Source organism: Hyperolius riggenbachi, chromosome 7, assembly GCF_040937935.1.
Source record: "Hyperolius riggenbachi isolate aHypRig1 chromosome 7, aHypRig1.pri, whole genome shotgun sequence".
NCBI classification, from domain to species: domain Eukaryota; kingdom Metazoa; phylum Chordata; class Amphibia; order Anura; family Hyperoliidae; genus Hyperolius; species Hyperolius riggenbachi.
In genome coordinates this window covers 29,535,947-29,554,550 of record NC_090652.1, presented here as the reverse complement: position 1 = coordinate 29,554,550, position 18,604 = coordinate 29,535,947, and the positions used below count along the sequence as shown (strand labels likewise).

At 46.3% G+C, this 18,604-nt stretch overlaps 3 protein-coding genes across 5 annotated transcripts in view; 1 reads left to right on the top strand and 2 right to left on the bottom strand.

Annotated features, from left to right (window-relative positions):
- Positions 1–18,604, bottom strand: part of ALDOA (aldolase, fructose-bisphosphate A) — a 445,177-nt gene that overhangs the window by 314,428 nt on the left and 112,145 nt on the right. The window lies entirely within an intron of this gene.
- On the bottom strand, positions 1,615–13,169 carry PAGR1 (PAXIP1 associated glutamate rich protein 1). Of its 2 annotated transcripts, none has more exons than XM_068246553.1 (4): positions 13,086–13,169; positions 11,227–11,693; positions 8,220–8,302; positions 1,615–3,386 (listed from the first exon to the last, which is right to left on the bottom strand). In XM_068246553.1, exons 1-4 carry the CDS (start codon positions 13,089–13,091, stop codon positions 3,202–3,204), a joined length of 741 nt encoding a protein of 246 aa, XP_068102654.1. In that variant the 5' UTR covers positions 13,092–13,169; the 3' UTR covers positions 1,615–3,201. The 2 variants fall into 2 exon arrangements, with proteins under 2 accessions (XP_068102654.1, XP_068102653.1); XM_068246552.1 differs by lacking the exon at positions 13,086–13,169 and adding an exon at positions 12,870–13,026.
- The window catches only part of KIF22 (kinesin family member 22), a 63,728-nt gene continuing 58,489 nt past the window's right edge, over positions 13,366–18,604 (top strand). For both annotated transcript variants that reach the window (XR_011022644.1, XM_068243806.1), the window contains exon 1: positions 13,366–13,455. The gene's annotated coding sequence lies outside the window, so the exon portion shown is untranslated. The remainder of the gene's footprint in view (positions 13,456–18,604) is intronic.

Sequence of the window (18,604 nt, the reverse complement as noted above, 5' to 3'; positions counted from 1 at the left end):
TCCGCCGCTAAACGAGGGCTGCAGAGCCCCCAAATAGCCCGGGGGGCAATCCGCCGACATTTCCTGGAAGGGGCAGAGCTTTTCAGCTTCAGCTCTGCCCCTCCTGATGTCACTCGCCGCACGGATCGCCGCCTCTCCCCGCCCCTCTCTGTGAAGGAAGAGTGTGCCGCGATTGTGAAATTCCTTATGCGGCCCAGCCTCATCCTGACTTTGCCTCCTGCGGCCCTCCAGGTAAATTGAGTTTGAGACCCCTGCTCTACACAGTCTATTCTATGGAGCTGAACTCCCCATCAGATAAAATCTTTGCAAGATGCTGCACACAAAGATGCTGTACAGACACAAAAGATCAGTATCTGCAAAAGATCTGTTCCTGCCACAGATCCGTTCCTGCAAATAGCATTCATAGTCTATGAGATCTGCAGATCATCATACACACCTTGTTTAACTGACATTCATCTGCAGATCAGATCTACCAGGATGGATGTTCAGATCTGCAGATGAATGTCAGTTAAACAATGTGTGTATGAGATATGTGTGTATGATGATCTGCAGATCTCATAGACTATGAATGCATTTTACAGGAACGGATCTTTTGCAGGAACTGATCTTTTGCAGATACTGATCTTTTGTGTCTGTACAGCATCTGTGTGTGCAGCATCTTGCAAATATTTTTTCCTGATGTGGAGTTCAGCTCCATAGAAAAGACTGTGTAGAGTATGGCTCTCATACTACATGAAGGGTGGTAAGATTGGTCTGTGATCTTTCATTTTCCAAAGATGTGTGTATGAGCCTTACAGATGACACCACCTGTAATAAAATTTCAAAATATAAATCAGGGGTAAGTAAAAATATTACAATGGGCAAACACTGAGTAAATTGTTTTTAAATAAATATTGTATTAAAAAAAACAAGTAATTTTATTCATTAAATTATTTACACTACAGTTCCACTTTAAAGGGCAACTTTACCGAAAGATAGTAGTAGGGAGAGAAAAATAAAATAAAATACAGTTATTATACAGTATGTTATACAGTATAAAGTTAAAACATAGAAAATAGACTAAAAATGATTGATACAAGCAGTGTAATTTGCTTCTGTTTGAGACTCTGTGAGCCTGCAGGTCAGCATCTCTAGTGCTGGAAGGCACTGAAAAAACCCCCCCCACCGCAAAATACCCTTATCAATAAACACAGCCACTAACAATGTGGAAGGCTATTTTAATTATTTTTCTTAAAGAGGAACTGTCGCAAATATCTTAAAATTTAAAACACATACAAATAAAAAGTATGTTTCTTCCTGAGTAAAATGAGCCATAAATTACTTTTCTCCCATGTTGCTGTCACTTACAGTAGGTAGTAGAAATCTGACATTACCGACCGGTGTTGGGGTAGTCCATCTCTCCATAGGGGATTCTCAGCATGGCCTTCATTCTTTATAAAGACACTTCCTGAAAAAGATTTATGCAAAGATGCTGGCCAGCCTCCCTGCTCACCGTACACTTTTTTTTGCAGTTGGATGGAGCAACTGCCATTCACTCAGTGCATTTTGAAAATAAAGAAATCTCTGTGAACCCCCCCCCCCCCCCCCCCCCATAAGGAGATGGACTAGTCCAAAACCTGTCGATTGTCAGATTTCTACTACCTACTGTAAGTGACAGCAACATAGGAGAAAATTAATTTATGGCTCATTTTACTCTGGGAAAAAAATGTACTTATTTGTATATGTTTGCACATATTTTAAATTTTACAATTTTTCACCATAGTGCCCCTTTAATAAACAGCAGGAGGTACTGCTTGCTTGCCAACAGCACGTCATCTCCCACAATGCACTAAAGTTCCAAACCAGGAAAAAGTCATAGCCCCTAGGCTAAAACATCACTGTGGGAGGGGCTTTACTTCAACATCAGCATTACAGACATCCCTGGTGAACTATTACACAAAAGGTAGAGATTTCTGGCGGGAAATGGGGCATCGGCTACTGATTGGGATGAAGTTCAGTCGCGGGTTAAAGTTGCTCTTTAGTAGTAGACTTGGAGGCTACAGTTTTTGCCCATCTATCTCCCTGAGGTCCTTGGGAGATTCAGTCTGTTGCCAGTCATGTAATAAGACCGTTCCTTTTCTTCCTACATCAACAGATATGCTTAACTTGCAAACACAGACACAGAACATTTATATTGCGCTATTCTCCTGGCGGACTTTACACACGCTACCACTGATATTCCATTTAGCATTCAGCCGAGTTAACGGTGAGTATCTTCTTTTCAAGCCTGGAATCTGTACTCATGTTATGGAGTGATTTCCTCCACAGAGCAAGAACAACTGTTACTTGTTTTCCACACCTGCACTACTAGAGTGACTGGAAGCTGTTCTTTATAGGCACAGAAAGAATGTAAGCAGGATACAGTAGTGTTTGCCATCAATCCTAGTCATGTCTAAAGTAGAAATTAAGAGATCAGGTGTTTTTCTATAAATGTGGCTCTGTGTTCAAAAAAGGGAGGATTAAGATTCTGATGAATATCCATGACAGAGTCTCTTTAACGGCTAGTCCACACAGGCTTGCAGGAGATAAGCAAAGTCCCATCTGCCAAGCTGTGCACAGGATAGGGATGTTATTCTATTGGTACAAGGAAGATACCATGCTTCAACCAACGGCAACATGGGCCATACTGTATTCAGGTTCCTCCCACTTCTACAAGTCCTTCTGCAGGCTCCACCCACTGCTACAAGTCCTTCCACAGGCTCCACCCACTGCTACATGTCCTTCTGCAGGCAGTACTTTACTCAGCCAGCCATGACCTCAGTAATACAGACAAAGCTCTGCAGTAAAAGCTGTGATCTTCACATCGACCAGAATAGACATCTGAATACATCAATTGCTGGTGATAAAGAATGGTTGGATGGGTGATAAACCATGATTAGCAATACATCCTTGCCCCCGATCTGCTGTGGCTTTTATATCCCAGAAGGTGGCGCCGTTCCTAGTCCAAAGTTGAGGTCTGCTCAGGGACCGCCTCTCCACCCACCTCCGTTCAGTTTGGATCATTCCACCACATCTGCAGGCCACGCCTCTAGTATGAGGATAAGAGTCCTCATTGCTCTCAAAGCCTTGCATTTACAATGAAGAGTGAGAGCCCTGTCCACATGTGCTGCACTGCTTGACGCTAGTTCCGCCATCTTGTCACGTGGCGGCTGTGCTAATGAATCAGTATTTCCGGTGGCGGGGAAAGATGGCGGAGGAGCGTTTCGGGGTGGGCACAGAATCTGGGTCCATATCAAAGAGGTCCCGTCCGGTTTTCAGGATCTGCTCCTCGATCTTCTTGTGGCGCTTCATATCGGACAGGACTTTGTCCAGCCTGGCCTCTCTCTTCTGGCTGCGGCCCGAACCCCCTAAGAAACAGGAAGAAGATACGGATGCACATAAGTAGATTTACTTCATTATGGGTAATCTTAGTTTGTGTGCGTTTTTTAACCTCCTTAACGGTAACCCCAAGTCAGGCTAGAAATCTGCAGCTCAGAGCAGTAACTCTGAGCCTGGCTCATGGTAGCTCATCTCCCCCGAGATCCAGATGCTGGCAGCCATTTTTCTTCTAGTCCTTGGAGGCTCTGAATGCCCCTGTTGAGATTGCCGTCTGCCGTTATAACGTCAGACAGCGATTTTACTATAGAGGTAGAGCGCCACCCGGTGGACGGAGGGAGAATTGCTGCACTGGATCCAGGGGAGGCGAGTAATCTACAGGGCTGCCACAGATCCCTCTGCGGTATGATTTTTTTTTGTGCTTTTAGTGCCTAAAAGCTTGTGAAAAAAGTGCAACACTATTAGACCCTAAAATCCTGAAGTAATCATACCGCCAGGGAGGTTAACAATAAGTAGTTGCACCAAATTATGGTTTTGAAGTACAGGTAGTCCTCGGTTAGCGAACGAGTTAGGGACTGTAGCTTCATTCTTAACCTGAATCTGTCCTTAAGTCGGGACCCCCGTTTTTAATGCAGAGCAAGCCGCAGCGGATGGTAGAGCACATCTCACCTGATCCTCGGCGGTAGAAGGTCCCATCGTGGTCCCCGGAAGCTGCGCAGCCCGTCCTGTCGCTCCGTCCACTGTCCCCCCGGCAGCTTCCCATGTGTCGCATAATGGCGCAAATAGAAAGCGCTGCCACTAGGGGGCTCTTCCTGATTGCGTCATTATGCGACGCATAAGAAGCCGCCGGGGGAACAGTGGACGGAGCGAGAGCGCAGCTTCCGGGGACCACGATGGGACCTTCTACCGCCGAGGATCAGGTGAGATGTGCTCTACCATCCACTGCGGCTTGCTTTGCCTTAAAAACTGCACAGAAAAGGTAGTCCCCGGCGGCGCGACATCATTGCGACGGGGCGGAACTATAGTCGCGGCGTTCGTATCGGCGGGTTGTTCGTAAGTCGGGCGTACGTAAACCGGGGACTACCTGTACATAATAAAGAGCAACCGATTTTGTCAGAACTTTTCTTTTTCTCTTACATTGTAGGTTCTGTGATATTGCACAACGCTAATTACAAGATATTGGAGTGCGGATATGTTATCTGAAATATAGAGGGTAATAGAAAGACTGCGGTGCCTGGGGTTGCTCAGCCAGTAAGGCACAAAGTGAATAATGAGTAATATCTGAGAATGACCAGTCCATCAGCTGCCAAAGTAATCAGTCCTCAGAGAAGACCTGTCGATTCACTCAAAAACTTCAATGCTACTCTCTGTCAGAACCTCCACCAGTCCCCCACCCAAGTGTCAGCTTACCGGAGTCATAACAGAACATAACAGCTGTCCCTGTTGTGGGAGCGATGTGCTATTCCCTGTAATGTTATCTTTTTGTTTTTCAAAATAAAAATTGATTTGTGAACATAACAGCTGGAATTTAAGGTGGAGGGGCATTAAAAGTAGCTGTATTTAAAGCAGCAGGGTAAGCCATACTATGCTAGAAAAACAATTTTATACAGTAAATAAAGAATTCTGTACCTGGCATTTCCATGTTGATTCCCTCTGACTGAAGCCAATCCTGATGTTATTTCCTCCCTTACTTTTTTCTCCTCAATCTGCACTGTCATAGCTAGTTTGCTTTGCAAACGTGTGAGCACAGCATGGATCAGGTTTCAGCTGCTTCACACTGAACTGCCCTCAGCCACTCAGTGAGGAGCAGGAATGTGGGAGGGGAGATGCCAAGCTTCCTTTTCGTCAGCAGTGTACCCAATAGAGCCAGGCTGACTGAGATAAGCTTTATTACAGCAGAAACATTTTAGATTGGAATGCTTGCAATGCAGGGTGAGGTTCCAGGCTGCATAATGAACACAGAGCAATGGGTAAATGGAATTTGATTTTTTTGCGGACAATCCTGCTTTAAGCAATCTTTCAAAGCTGATTAAAAGCTAAGGAAGAAAGTGGTACAAGAAGATTGAACAGTGAGTTGTTTTGGATACATGTGAAGGTCACAAGAGCTGGAAGAGAGGTGGATATTTGCCGTTGGCTTGCAGGCAACACTCATGTTCTTAAGGTGGCCATACACATATAGATTTGCAGCAGATTCGACCATCAGATAGATTTCTGGCAGATGCCTGTCAGGTCCAATCTGACAGGAATCTATCTGATGTGTGCCACACACTAGGAACAGATTTCCAATAGGTTTCAGAATTAAAGGTAGCCATACACTGGTCGATTTGCCATCAGATTCGACCAACGGATAGATCCCTCTCTGATTGAATCTGATCAGAGAGGGATCGTATGGCTGCCTTTACTGCAAACAGATTGTGAATCGATTTCAGCCTGAAACCGTTCACAATCTGTGGTGGTGGTGCTGCCGCCGCTCCCACCCCCCCATACATTACCTGCTCCGTCGGCGCGACTCCCCCGGTGTCTGCTGTCTTCTTCTCCGCTCTGGTCTGATCTCCGGCAGGCTTCACTTCCTGTCTGGGGAAAGTTTAAACAGTAGAGCGCCCTCTACTGTTTAAACTTCCTGCCGGGACAGGAAGAAGTGAAGCCTGCCGGACCCGGAGACCAGACCAGAGCGGAGCGGAGAAGAAGACAGCAGAGACCGGGGGAGTCGCGCGCGGCGGAGCAGGTAATTTATTGCAGCTGTATTGCGCCGGTCGCCGGGCACTCGAACGCCGCTAGCGACGCGCTCCCTACTCACGGGCCATCGACGGTAATTTCCCGCATGGATCGATCGACGGGACCGATCTATTTCGGGAGGAAATAGAGCGAAATTTAGCGTTAACGATTTGACAGCAGATTTGATCAGCGGGGAATCGTCCTAGTGTATGGTCAGCTTACATCTATTGAAAATCGATCTAAATGCATTATTGCACCATTAGATCCAATGCAACTCTATGGGCCATCGATCTGCTGCCAGCAGCAAATCGACCTAGATTTTCCATCCTGTCCGATAGATCAAATCGATCAAAATTGATCGATCAATTTGCTGATTTGAAAGAATCGATTTCTGATCGATTCTATAGAATTGATCGATCATTGGCTAAAATCAACCAGTGTATGGGCCCCTTTAGACCTTCTAACCTGGGTCTGTTATGACTCCAGTAGGCAGACATTTGGATGGGTGACTGGTGGGGGCGCTGAAAGAGAATAGCACTGGAGGGACAAAGTGCAATGGAACTACTTACCTGAAAAAATAATAATAATAAAAAAAAAAAAGGCTTCAAAGGACAACCAAGGTGACGTGACATGATGAGATCCCTGCTTTAGAGTTGCAGCGCCACCCAGAGGATGGAGGCATAACTGCAGCGCTGAAGCCAGGGAGGTGAGTGACTGAAAAACTGCTGCAAATCTCCGTGGCAGCATGATTTTTTCCAGGCTTTAGGGTCTGAAAAGGAGCATAAAAATTGCACCACTTCTAAAATCCGGAAAGAATCAGAACACCAAGGGGGTTAAAAGTGGTATGAAACTCAGCATTTCCTCTTTGTTCTAAAAGATTATTTACAGCATAAAATCTACTACCCCCCCAAAAAAATTGTAGCAGAACAGCATTCAAACAGTTAAAGGGAAACTTAGAAAAGACAGTTTTACTGAGTAGATGTACAGAGGCGCCAAAAGGATAAAATATGCTAAAATGTACACAGTACAGTCTCAAGGTCACAGACAGAGGCGCTATTCGTGACCTTGAGACTGTACTGTGTCCTGTCTGTTTATTGCCTGAGGAAGCGGGAATATACCCGTGAAACGCGTTGCGGTTCTGTTCATGGAGTATGTGAATAAATTGTCTTTATCTTAAGCGACAGCATCGAGTCTATTTCTGAGTGGCCGGTCCACCGCCGCCATCCGAATATTTTAAACATTTTAGCATATTTTATCCTTTAGGTGCCTCTGTACATCTACTTGTCAAGATATCCACCCTTGGTGGTTGGAAGGGTGACAAACCCTCCTTTCCTTCTTCAGAGAGCGACATCTTAATCCTGAGTGGGGACAGGTCTAATCTTCCCACCTGCCTATATAGTGGTTGCCTAAACGGTAACCCATGTTTGTAAGTATAATACTTACTCTACACTAATTCTCCCTGATCCAATACATACTACACTATATTGGGCTCTCGGTTTCTCAGTTTTACTGAGGGCCCGTTTCCACTATCACGGTTTCCGCCGCGATTCCGCAGAGTTTCCCCGCACATGAATCGCACGGGGAAACATTGCCATAGGGGATAAAGGCGCCACGGCCGAATCGCTTGCGGGAGCGATTCGGCCGGAACCCCCCGCAGAATTTGCGCTGGAGGCTGCGAATCCCATAGCCGAGCATCCTGCGCAGGCACAGTAGAGAGAGATTTTCTTGTACTGCACCTGCGAGGAAGCGCAGGTGCAGTGGCCAGCGGCAGCCTTAGTCGCTGAAACTAAGCTGCTGTGGGGGACCGGAGGATCGCAGAGTACCGGCGGCGTCGGCATAGGTCGACTGCAGGGGGCTGGTAGAAGCCCCAAGTAAGTAAGCTTTTTTAAGTAGACTTAAGTTTCCCTTTAACCTATTAACGGCCACCTGACTTATTAAAACCTCCTGTTTGACCCTGTTAACGGCAACAGGACGTTTTAATAAGTCGCTCGCTCCCGCAGTTTAACGTTGGGTATCCGGTTGCAAATTTTATGTATGCTGCTTTATTTGGTTGCTCCCTTTGCATGCAATTAGCATCAACCAAATGATTAACCCCCTCGCTGTCCACCTTGCCGTGGAGTTCTCATCTGCTCTAGGATTGCGCTATTTACCTGGCGTTCTCCTCCTGTCAATCAGCGAATTTTTCGGAGTCACCGGCTCATCGTCAAAGTCAAACGCTGTTGGAATCTGCGGCCTGCGGAGAAAGAGTACAAAGGACGTAAATTCTGTGCGACAGATTCACTGCCAGTACCTCCTCCAGTTATTCCAGCAGGGCGGTCAGTATAAATCACTCCTCAGAGTATCACTCCTCTAACAGGACAATATTTTCAACTATCGTTCAATCAGATTTTCATGATCGAATTGTACAGAAAACCAATCAGTATGTGGAGGAAATCAAAGTCAAATGATTCTACAGTAGACTGGAATATTGTCGATTGGAATGCTGGATTTTACAATCATATCTGAAGAGAGAGTGTGTCCTAATTGTTTATGGGAAATTCAATAAATACCTTCTGAGGACTTCTAGTCCTGCAAATTTGGTTCAACGATCACATCTGCGGAAAATATTGTACTGTTAATGAGCACCTTAAAGCGGACCTGAACTCAGAACTTCCTCTCTGCTCTAAAAGATACACAACAGCATAATAACCTTTAAGGAAAACCACTTCCTTGTTACAGCTTATAGAGATCCTACAGAGATGCTGCAGAGTAGTTACTTCCTGGTATCCTGGGAGCACAGAAAGGGTTAACCTCCTGTGTTTACATATTAGCTCAGAATTTGGGAGAGCCAGCAGACAGCTCAAATTACACTAGCTCATTCATTGCAGATAGGGGAGAATTAGACAGGCTGTTCTCTATAAACAAATGCAGGGTAGATCATTTCTCTGCGTTTTCCTTCTCTCCTGTGCAAGAGTTCAGGTCCACTTTAAGAGTCACAAACACTACAGCACTTGATGGTACAATGTGGCTAAATATCTCCCTGCCTGACTAAGAATTGAAGTTGCGCCCATCTCTACGCACAGATCCAAAAACACCACCTAACAGATTAGCCCTGAAAGTGCTCAGATGTTATGTTTGTGCATAAAATAAGGTTTCTGCACATAAAGCAGGCCACACTTGCATTGATTTTTACAAAGCGATCAAATCTGACGGAAATCTATAGCACAACATGTCGCCTCAATTGTAATTTCATTTATTTTGCAGAAGGAATCAATTGGACGGTAAATTTCAATTGATAAAATGTGGAGGTGCAATGCTGCATTTTGATAGATTTTCAATAGATTTGGTGGAGAAATCTATTGAAAATCTGTGTGCAGTGGGGGGACGGCGTTTTAGATCTCCCTTCCCCCCCCCCCTCCCAATCAGATTCAGGGTGCCAATCTAGACGTGTAAGGCCTCCTTCCTTAAACGTTTGAAGTGAGAGGGATATGAAGGCTGCCATATTTATTTTCTTTAAAACAATACCAGTTGCCTGGCATCCTCCTTATCTTTCATGCATCAGTAGTGTCTGCACCACACACCTGAAACAAGCATGCAGCTAATCCAGTCAGCGCAACTGATCTGTTGCATGCTTGTTCAGGGTCTATGGCTGAATATATTAGAGGCAGAGGATCAGGACAGCCACAAAAGGAAATAAATATGGCAGCCTCCATTTGCCTCCCACTTTAGGTGTCGTAAAAGTTCCTATCTTTATAATGTAATCACAGGAACAGCTGAGTTGAGGCAGTTAGGCTGGATCCACACTATAAGCCTTTTTCTGAGCATTTGTGATTGCTGAGCACTTTAAAAAAAAAAAAAAACACACTCCCATTCATCTTCATTAAAATCGCAGTAAAAAAAAAATAAAAAATAAAAAAATAAATAAAAAAAAAAAAAAACGCTGCATATGCAATTGCGCGATCGCTGCAATTTTTATGTGATTTCTACCACGACTTTAATAAAAGTGAATGGGAGTGATTTTTAAGAAGGGCTCAGCAATCACAAGCGCTCAGAAAAGCGCTTAAAGTGTGGAACCAGCCCTACAGTAGTTGTAGGACCCAAGGATGCGGCTGCTGCTTCCATTGTATCAGTCTGCTAATGAGACTGCAAGGGGGGGGGGGGGGATAGGAGCAGACTAAACTCTGAGAAGATGCAGCCTACAGCAGCGACAGTCTGTGATGTAAGACATAGAAGACGTTTGTGCTTCTGGTCAGGTACTTTATAAGCGACTTAAAGTGAACCAGAGACGAAGCACCCTCATGTATTTTACCATATATATCAGTGGGAACATTAGAGAAAACACCTACCCTGCTTTCTGTTTCATTCTGCACTGCTCAGCCTGCTTGTTATCAGTCCTGATAAAACCCCCCACTGAGCACTCAGTCTGGCTTTGCTCAGGAATCATTATAGCTGAGTCTGTCTTCTCTGATGTATTTTCAAGCCCAAGCCTGCCCCCTTCTGGCTCTGCTATAATGACTCCTGAGCAAAGCCAGACTAAATGCTCAGTGGGGGGTTTTATCAGGGCTGATTAGAAGCAGGCTGAACAGTGAAGAATGAGACAGAGAGCAGGGTAGGTGTTTTCTCTAATGTTCTCACTGATATATATGGTAAAATACATGAGGGTGCTTCTTCTCTGGTTCACTTTAAAGTGAACCTAAACTGAGTAAAATTATTTAAAATACACACATCAGTTTCTCTCAGAAGCTCACCATTATCTTCTAAATGATTTCTTCCAATTATGACCAGATCTATAGGCTGAAAACCATAGGGCCTTTTTTCACTATATCAGTTTCTGTCAGTAAGAACTGAAAGGACAACTGATGTGCAAGGTAATCAGGGCTGTAGAGGAGGCACAAAAATCATCCGACTCCAACTCCTTCGTTTATGAAACCACCGACTCAGACTCCCGGTACCCAAAATAGCTCTGACTCCTCAGTCTAAAACTTACCAGGGCTGTGGATTAGCTACAAAAATCATCACACTCTGACTCCCGACTCCTCAGTTTATGAAACCACCGACTCCAACTCCACAGCCCAGAAGGTAATGTCCATGTTTCCCTATGACTTAATTAGGACACAAGTGCAGGCTAGCTGAGTGCCGAGGACCTGGTTACACACTTGACATATTTGTGAAGCTCACCTCTCTTCCTCCTCCTCTTCTTCCTCCTGCTCCTGGTCAGACTCTTCATCATCAGGGTCGGGATCCGGGGTTGGAGGCCTCCGGGTGAGTATGTCCACCTGGAGAGGGAGTGTTTTTTCGCTGGCTATCAACTCGTACAAACGCCTAATTTCCTCTGTTGGAGGCATCCAGCCTTCAGTTTCATCCACATCATCGTCACTACACTGGATGCACCAGTCTTCCTCATCCTCGTCTTCATCATCTAGCTGGTTTAGGTCTTCCTCCCTGTCGTCATCCTCCTCCTTATCATCCCTTTCCTCCTCATCCTCGCCCTTCTCCCTCTCCTCCCCATCTTCTTCCTCTTCCTCCTCCTCTTTCTGAGACTTCTTCTCCGCCTCTGCTTCCTCTTCCTCCTCTCCTTCCTTTACAGCCAGTGACTCCATCCCAGAGGTCACCTTCTCCTCCCCATCTTCGGAGGCCTCCTGCATCTGGACATGAACAACATATATTGACATGTTAGTGTGCCAGTGATAGGACAACCGAAGCAACAACACTCGCCAGATACTTTTAGTATAATGCTAGAATTTACCTCACAGGGAACTCTACAACGCTCCATGCACCATTACCATGATTACTATTATTATTATTGCACTGACATCTATCAAAGCTCTTTACAGATTATGGCCATGTTATTAGGTAATGCCTTGTACACATGAGTCATTTGCTATCTTTATATTGTAATCACAGGAACAGCTGAGTTGAGGTAGTTACATATCACTGTCTGTCCCCAGAGGAGCTCACAATCCAATCCTTCCACAGCCACAGTCTAATGTCCTATGATATTATTATTATGTATTTATTTAGCACTGACTATTATGTATTTATTTAGCACTGACATCCTCTGCAGCACTTTACAGAGTACATAGTGATGTCACTGACTGCCCTCAGAGGAGCTTACAATCTAATCCTACCATAGTCATAGTCGAATGTCCTACCATATAATTATAATGTATTTATATAGCACTGACATCCTCCACATCACTTTACAGAGTGCAGTCATGCCACCAACTGTCCTCAGAGGAGCTCACAATGTAATCACTACCATAGTCATAGTCTAATGTCCTATAATATCATTATAAAGTGTTTACATAGCACTGATATCTTCTGCAGCACTGTGCAGAGTACATAGTCTTGTTACTGACTGTCCTCAGAGGAGCTCACAATCTAATCCTACCATAGTCATAGTGTAATGTCCTACCATATTATTATTGTGTATTTATATAGCACTGACATCTTCTGCAGCACTTTACAGAGTACATAGGCATCTCACTGACTGCCCTCAGAGGAGCTCACAATATCATCCTACCATAGTCATAGTCTAAAATCCTATAACATTATTATTATGTATTTATATAGCACTGACATCTTCTGCAGCACTTTGCAGAATACATAGTCATGTCAATGACTGTCCTCAGAGGAGCTCACAATCTAATCCTATCATAGTAATAGGCTAATGTCCTCCCATGGTATTATTATGTATTTATATAACACTGACATCTTCTGCAGCACTGTGCAGAGTACATAGTCATATAGTCTCTTCAGCGATGCCAAATAGAAGGACAAACAGGTTGCCCTCAGATACTAGCATGGATGGAGTTACTTACTGCGCCCTCCTCGCTATTCAGCTCTTGGGATGACTCCATTGCAAATAATTCACAAAACAGATAAACTTGAGACCACCATGTTCTCTACCCGCCAGGTCGTGTATGACGTCACATCCGCCCTTCTCGCTCCAGCTGTCACAGCATCCCAACACACACAGCGACAGACCTCCCCGCACACGGAAGCCCCGGCGGCCATATTTGTTCCAGGCAACTCACTTGCATGAATTTATTTCAGCGTTCTCGGCGGCTGGAAAGCGAATATCTCTAACAAAGGCGAGGGCAATATACCAAGAATCTCAAAATTCCCCTGTGTTACGAGCGGCGCTGCCCTCAGCAGACGTAGCGGAAGTGGAATACATAATCACGTGATCCCAGTCGTGACGCGATGGAATTTTAAATTGGCCAATAGCGTGCGGCGTGTGAGCCAAGCCTCGTTTTGGGCTTTGTAGAGCGTGTCACGTGAGAAAATCGTGGACGCTTATTGGCTGGTGAGGAAGGCGGCCGCCAAATACGAATTGTCTGTGAGTAACCGATGGTGGGGCCGATGTGGAGGAGTCTGTGATTGAAGAAAGCCGACGCCGGGCCGGTAATGTCTCTCCGCCCTCCGGGGGTCGTGCATGCCTGCTAGGGTTGGCTATACTGGCCTGCGTATTCTTCCATTAGTCTTGTATTGACGCCATGTTATCCAGCCTATCACTGTACATGCGCTAGTGATTATTGTTATGGGGTTCCATGTTATTCCCGTACACCCCCTCCTATCACTGTGCTCTATGGATATGTGCTGCCTGTGATTGCCCCTTTGTAATGTCACCCCATATGGACTGTATGCTATCATATGTATATCTGCTATTAGTGACTATCGACTGCTGAGTTATAACTTATAGCTTATATATGTTATGGCTGAATTATTGCCAGTTTCCTTCTGTTTTAACCAACACACTTGAAGTGAGAGGTGTATGGGGGCTTTCCTATGTATTTCCTATTCAGCAATACAAGTTGCATGGCAATAGCATATTTGGCTGCAGTAGTGTCTGAAACATATCTGAAACAAGCATGCAGCTAAACTATTCAGACTAAAGTCAGAGCATCAGATCTGCATGCTTGATCAGGGTTTGTGGCTATGAGTATTAAAGGCAAAGGATTAGCAGGCCAGCCAGACAATGTGTATTGTTTACAGTGCTGCGTAATATGTTGGTGCTTTATAAATACAATAAATAGATGGAAATAAAAATGGCAGCCTCCATATCATCATTTCACATCAGGTGTCCTTGTTTCCTCCAACCCCATAAGCTCGGATTGCTCTTATTCTGCCATCCTCTGCTGTCTGAAGCTCTGGTACCGGGTCCCGTCACTTCTGTCAGTCTGACGTAAGAGTAGTGCGCTCTTTGCGTATCTCTCCAGCAGCTGCTGGAGAGATACGTAGAGGGTGCACTTATGCGGAGACTAGCCCTGACTGGCTAAAGTGACAGGACCCGGTACTGGAGCTGCAGACAGCAGAAGTCGGTGGTGTGGGAGCTATCTGAGCTTATGGGGCTGGAGGAAGCCCCAGGTATGTGTAAAATGTTTTATTATAGGAGCTCTGGTTTCCTGTTAAAGCGCACCTGAATTCAGAACTTCATCTCTGCTCTAAAAGATAAGCAACAGCATAACCTTTAAAGAAAAACATTTCTTTGTTAGATCAGGGGTCCCCAACCTTTTCTGGCCTGGGGACCGCTTTCTGACCAAATTTTTCTCCGGGGTGGGTTGGGGGTTGTGATGTGGGGGTTGTGCGACCTAGTGGACAGTCGTGCGCAGCGGGTTACGGGGGAGGGGGGGTTTGGGGGTGCAGCGCGATGGAATGATGGCAGTGGTAGGCGGAGCTGCACAGAGCATACAGCTCCGCCTACTGCTGCCGTCATTCCATCGCTAGCCAGTGATTGGTAATGCTGTATGTGCCCGGCTGCTCGCTGGAGTGGATCCGCCCCCCCCCCCCCGCTCATTAACACTCATACATAGTCACTGCTTCTGGCCAATCCGCGCACAGCGGGGCCAGAAGCAAAGTATTACAGACAGCGGACCGGGCAGTGCGGACCCCCCTCCAGCATTTGAAAAAATTCGGGGAAAAATTGAAATTGCAATTTCTGAGAAAAATCGCAATTTCGATTTTTCCCTAAAATCGTGCAGCCCTAGTAGTGCCCCAGTATAGTGTCCAGTATGTGTAGGTAGTGCCCCAGTATAGCTAGTATAGTGCCCTAGTATGGGTAGGTGCTGCCCACGTGGCCGTCACTCCTGTTACCTTATGAGCGGGCGGCCGCTTCCGGATTCCCCCAGGCGCCGCTCTCCTTCATGCATATTCTCCGCTAACAGCAGCGCGTCTTGCGGAGGAGGGTAGGAGGCGGGGCAGCGGCTTCCTGTAGCGGCGATATGCTACGCCGCTACCATGGCAACCACTGCCCCGCTTCCTTCCCTCCTACAGCAGCCGCAAGACGCAATGCTGTTATCGGAGATGCTGCATGAAGGAGAGAGGCGCCTTGGGAAATCTGGAAGCGGCTACTCGCTCATAAGGTAACGGGGGGGGGGGGGGGGAGTGATTGGTGAGAGGACAGACCCACCGCGGCCCAGCTGGAAACTGCCAACGGACCGGCAGTGGTCCCCAACCACCGTGGCCCGGTGGTTGGGGACCCCTGAATACACATCCTGCATTAAATCTGCAGAGTCTACTTCCTGCTATCATAGAAGCAGACATATTGTTAACATCCTGTATTTACAAATGAGCTATCTGCTGTGGCAGTCAGCTGATAGAGCTAAGGGATCAAATTACAGCTTGTGATTAGACACAGATGAGTGGCAATTAAGCTGATTTTTGTAAGTTCAAAAGGGGTGCATTTCTGTATGATTTCATTCTGTCCAGTGCAAGAGTTCAGGTCCACTTTAAAGGGAAGGTCCAAGCAAAAAAAAAGAGTTTCACTTACCTGGGGCTTCTACCAGCCCCATGTAGCCATCCTGTGCCCTCGTAGTCACTCACTGCTGCTCCAGTCCCCCGCTGGCAGCTTTCTGACCTCGGAGGTCAGGGCCGCATTCCATACATTTTTACGCATTCCAGCTAGTGCAGTAACAAAAATGTATGCGTTGCACCACTAACGCGTAAAAATGTATATGTTAATGTTCCTGCACTAGCGGGAATGCGTAAAAATGTACGCAATGCGGCCCTGACCTCCGAGGTCAGAAAGCTGCCAGCGGGGGACTGGAGCAGCAGTGAGTGACTATGAGGGCACAGGATGGCTACATGGGGCTGGTAGAAGCCCCAGGTAAGTTAAACTCATTTTTTTTTTTTGCTTGGACCTTCCCTTTAAAGTAAATAAGCGATGGGATAATTTAAAAGACTTGATAGTTACCTGGGGCTTTCTCCAGCCCCAGAAACACTGCTGAGTCCTTTGCAGTCCTCCATTCAGCTGCAATCAGTCCTGGTATCTGGCTCAATTGGTCGTCTTCTGTGCATGCGCAGAAGACCCCAGCTGATGTGACTGAGCCAATTACTGGGGCTGATTGCGGCTGAACGGCAGACCGTGGAAAGATGGCAAGGGCCTTGTGCTTATGGGGGCCGGAGGAAGCCCTGGTTACTTTAAGATGAAATGGGGTCCTAGACAAGGTAGTAGCTTTGGCCTCACCAATTTGGTATTCTGAGGTGGGAAGTGGTTATAGTAGACCTGAAATCTTGGACAGAAGGGAAACCTAGAGAAATGCCCCCTGTATGTATTTAGAGAGTTTAGCCTGACTAATTCCCCCTCATCTGTCTGATCACAAGGTGTAATTTGATCTCTCCCCTGTTAGCTGTTTTGGCAGATAAGCTCATTTGAAAGCACAGGATGTTAATGTCTACTTCCATGAAGGCAGGAAGTAGAAACACTGCAGATTTATTGTAGATTTTGTATCCGCTATAATGAAGAAATGTATTTTTTTTTCTTTAAATTGTACCAGCGATGGGGCCCCCGCCATAAAATATATACCCGGGGCTTCTTCCAGTCTGGTCGCTCCCACAGCATACTCTTCTCGTTCTCTGTTTCTCCACAACTGGCCCAGAAAAACCTTAATCGGCGCAGTCCGGCCAGGCGTGGTCGCCGGGAGAATTCTGTGTCTGCGCAGTATTACTGCGTTCAAGGCAACGTGAACACAGCGAGAGCGTGCGGCTAGGCTGTGCATGCGCAGTTGGCCCCGAACTGGGGGACTTTCTGGGACAAATTTTGGAGAAATGGAGAGCAAGAGGCGAACGCTGTGGGAGTGATCAGGCTGGAGGAAGCCCCAGGTATGTATGTTTTATGGTGGGGCCCCATCTCGGGTTCCCTTTAAAGGTTATTATGCTGTTGCTTATCTTTTAGCGCAGAGAGGAAGTTCTGAGTTCAGGCTGCTCTGATCGTCCTCTGGCTGGCCTGTCTCCTCCTCAAGTTGGTCCCGCAGTAGCATGCATGCATGCTCCCATTGCCTGCAGATTTCTGCGCTCCAGGTGATGGGTGCAGCCAGGCAATGCATGCGCAGTACAGGGCAACTGAGCCGACTGGATGGACAGAGACCAGCCAGTGGATGATTGGAGCGGCCTGGGAAAATGGCCAGAGAGCAAACAGCCCAAAGGGGGCTGACATACGAGGCCAGTTTTAGAAAAAAAAAAAAAAGTTAGATACCTGCATCCGTTTGTAAGGCACGGAGGACGTCGTCCGTGCCGCTTCGCTGGGTCCCCGCTGCTCAGTGGCCCCCCACGAACGGCCCCCAACCGCACGGCCCGGGTCCTCCAGCATGCACAAAGATGGCCGCCAGAGCTTACCGCGGCTGCGCAGTCCGCATAGCTGCGAGTGCGGCTGCGCAGCTCTAGGTACAATCCCCACCCCCCGATCCATGTAACAGGGTTTTTCCTGTAGCATGGATCAGGGGGTTGGCCTTTGAGTTGCGCAGCCGCACTCGCGGCTATGCGGACTGCGCAGCCGCGGTCAGCTCCGGTGGCCATCTTTGTGCAGGCTGGGGCCGTGCTTTCGGGGGGCTACCGAGCGGAGGGGACCTGGCGAAACAGCACGGAGGGTGTCCTCCGTGCCTTACAAACAGATGCAGGTATCTAACTTTTTTTTTTTTTCTAAAACTGGCCTCGTAAGTCCTTTAACCACTTTGTCCTCCTTGACGTATAAAAACATCGAGGACATGCGCACTCCCGCGGCCGATCGCGCACGCACACTCCCGACCGCGGATTCGTTAGCCCAGGAATCAATGAATCGGGCTATGGTGCCTGATCACTGATTCCTCTCCCCCGCAGTAAAAGCGACCGCTTCCCTGGAAGCTTCGCTTTTTCTGACTCTGTCCCTCTAAGCGTACATTGTACACTTAGTGACGTCATGTAAACAAACTCAAGATTGCCATCTTGTGGCCAAAGCGTAAAACTACATCTAAAAGTGAAAAAAAAAATTACTATACACAAATATTTCCCCAAATAAAACACTATTTACATCCCACCCTTCAAAAAATACCCTCATAAAATGTTTAATAACAAAAACATTACAATAAAAAACACAAATATTTACCTAAGGGTCTAAACTTTTTAAATATCTATGTAAAGATGAAATATTTCATTTTTATTTTTTTTTATAAGCTTGTAAATAGTGATGGATGCAAAATGGAAAAAATGCTTTTATTTACAAATAAAATATTGTCGCCATACATTGTGATAGGGACATAATTTAAACTGTGAAATAACCGTGACAAATGGGCAATTACAT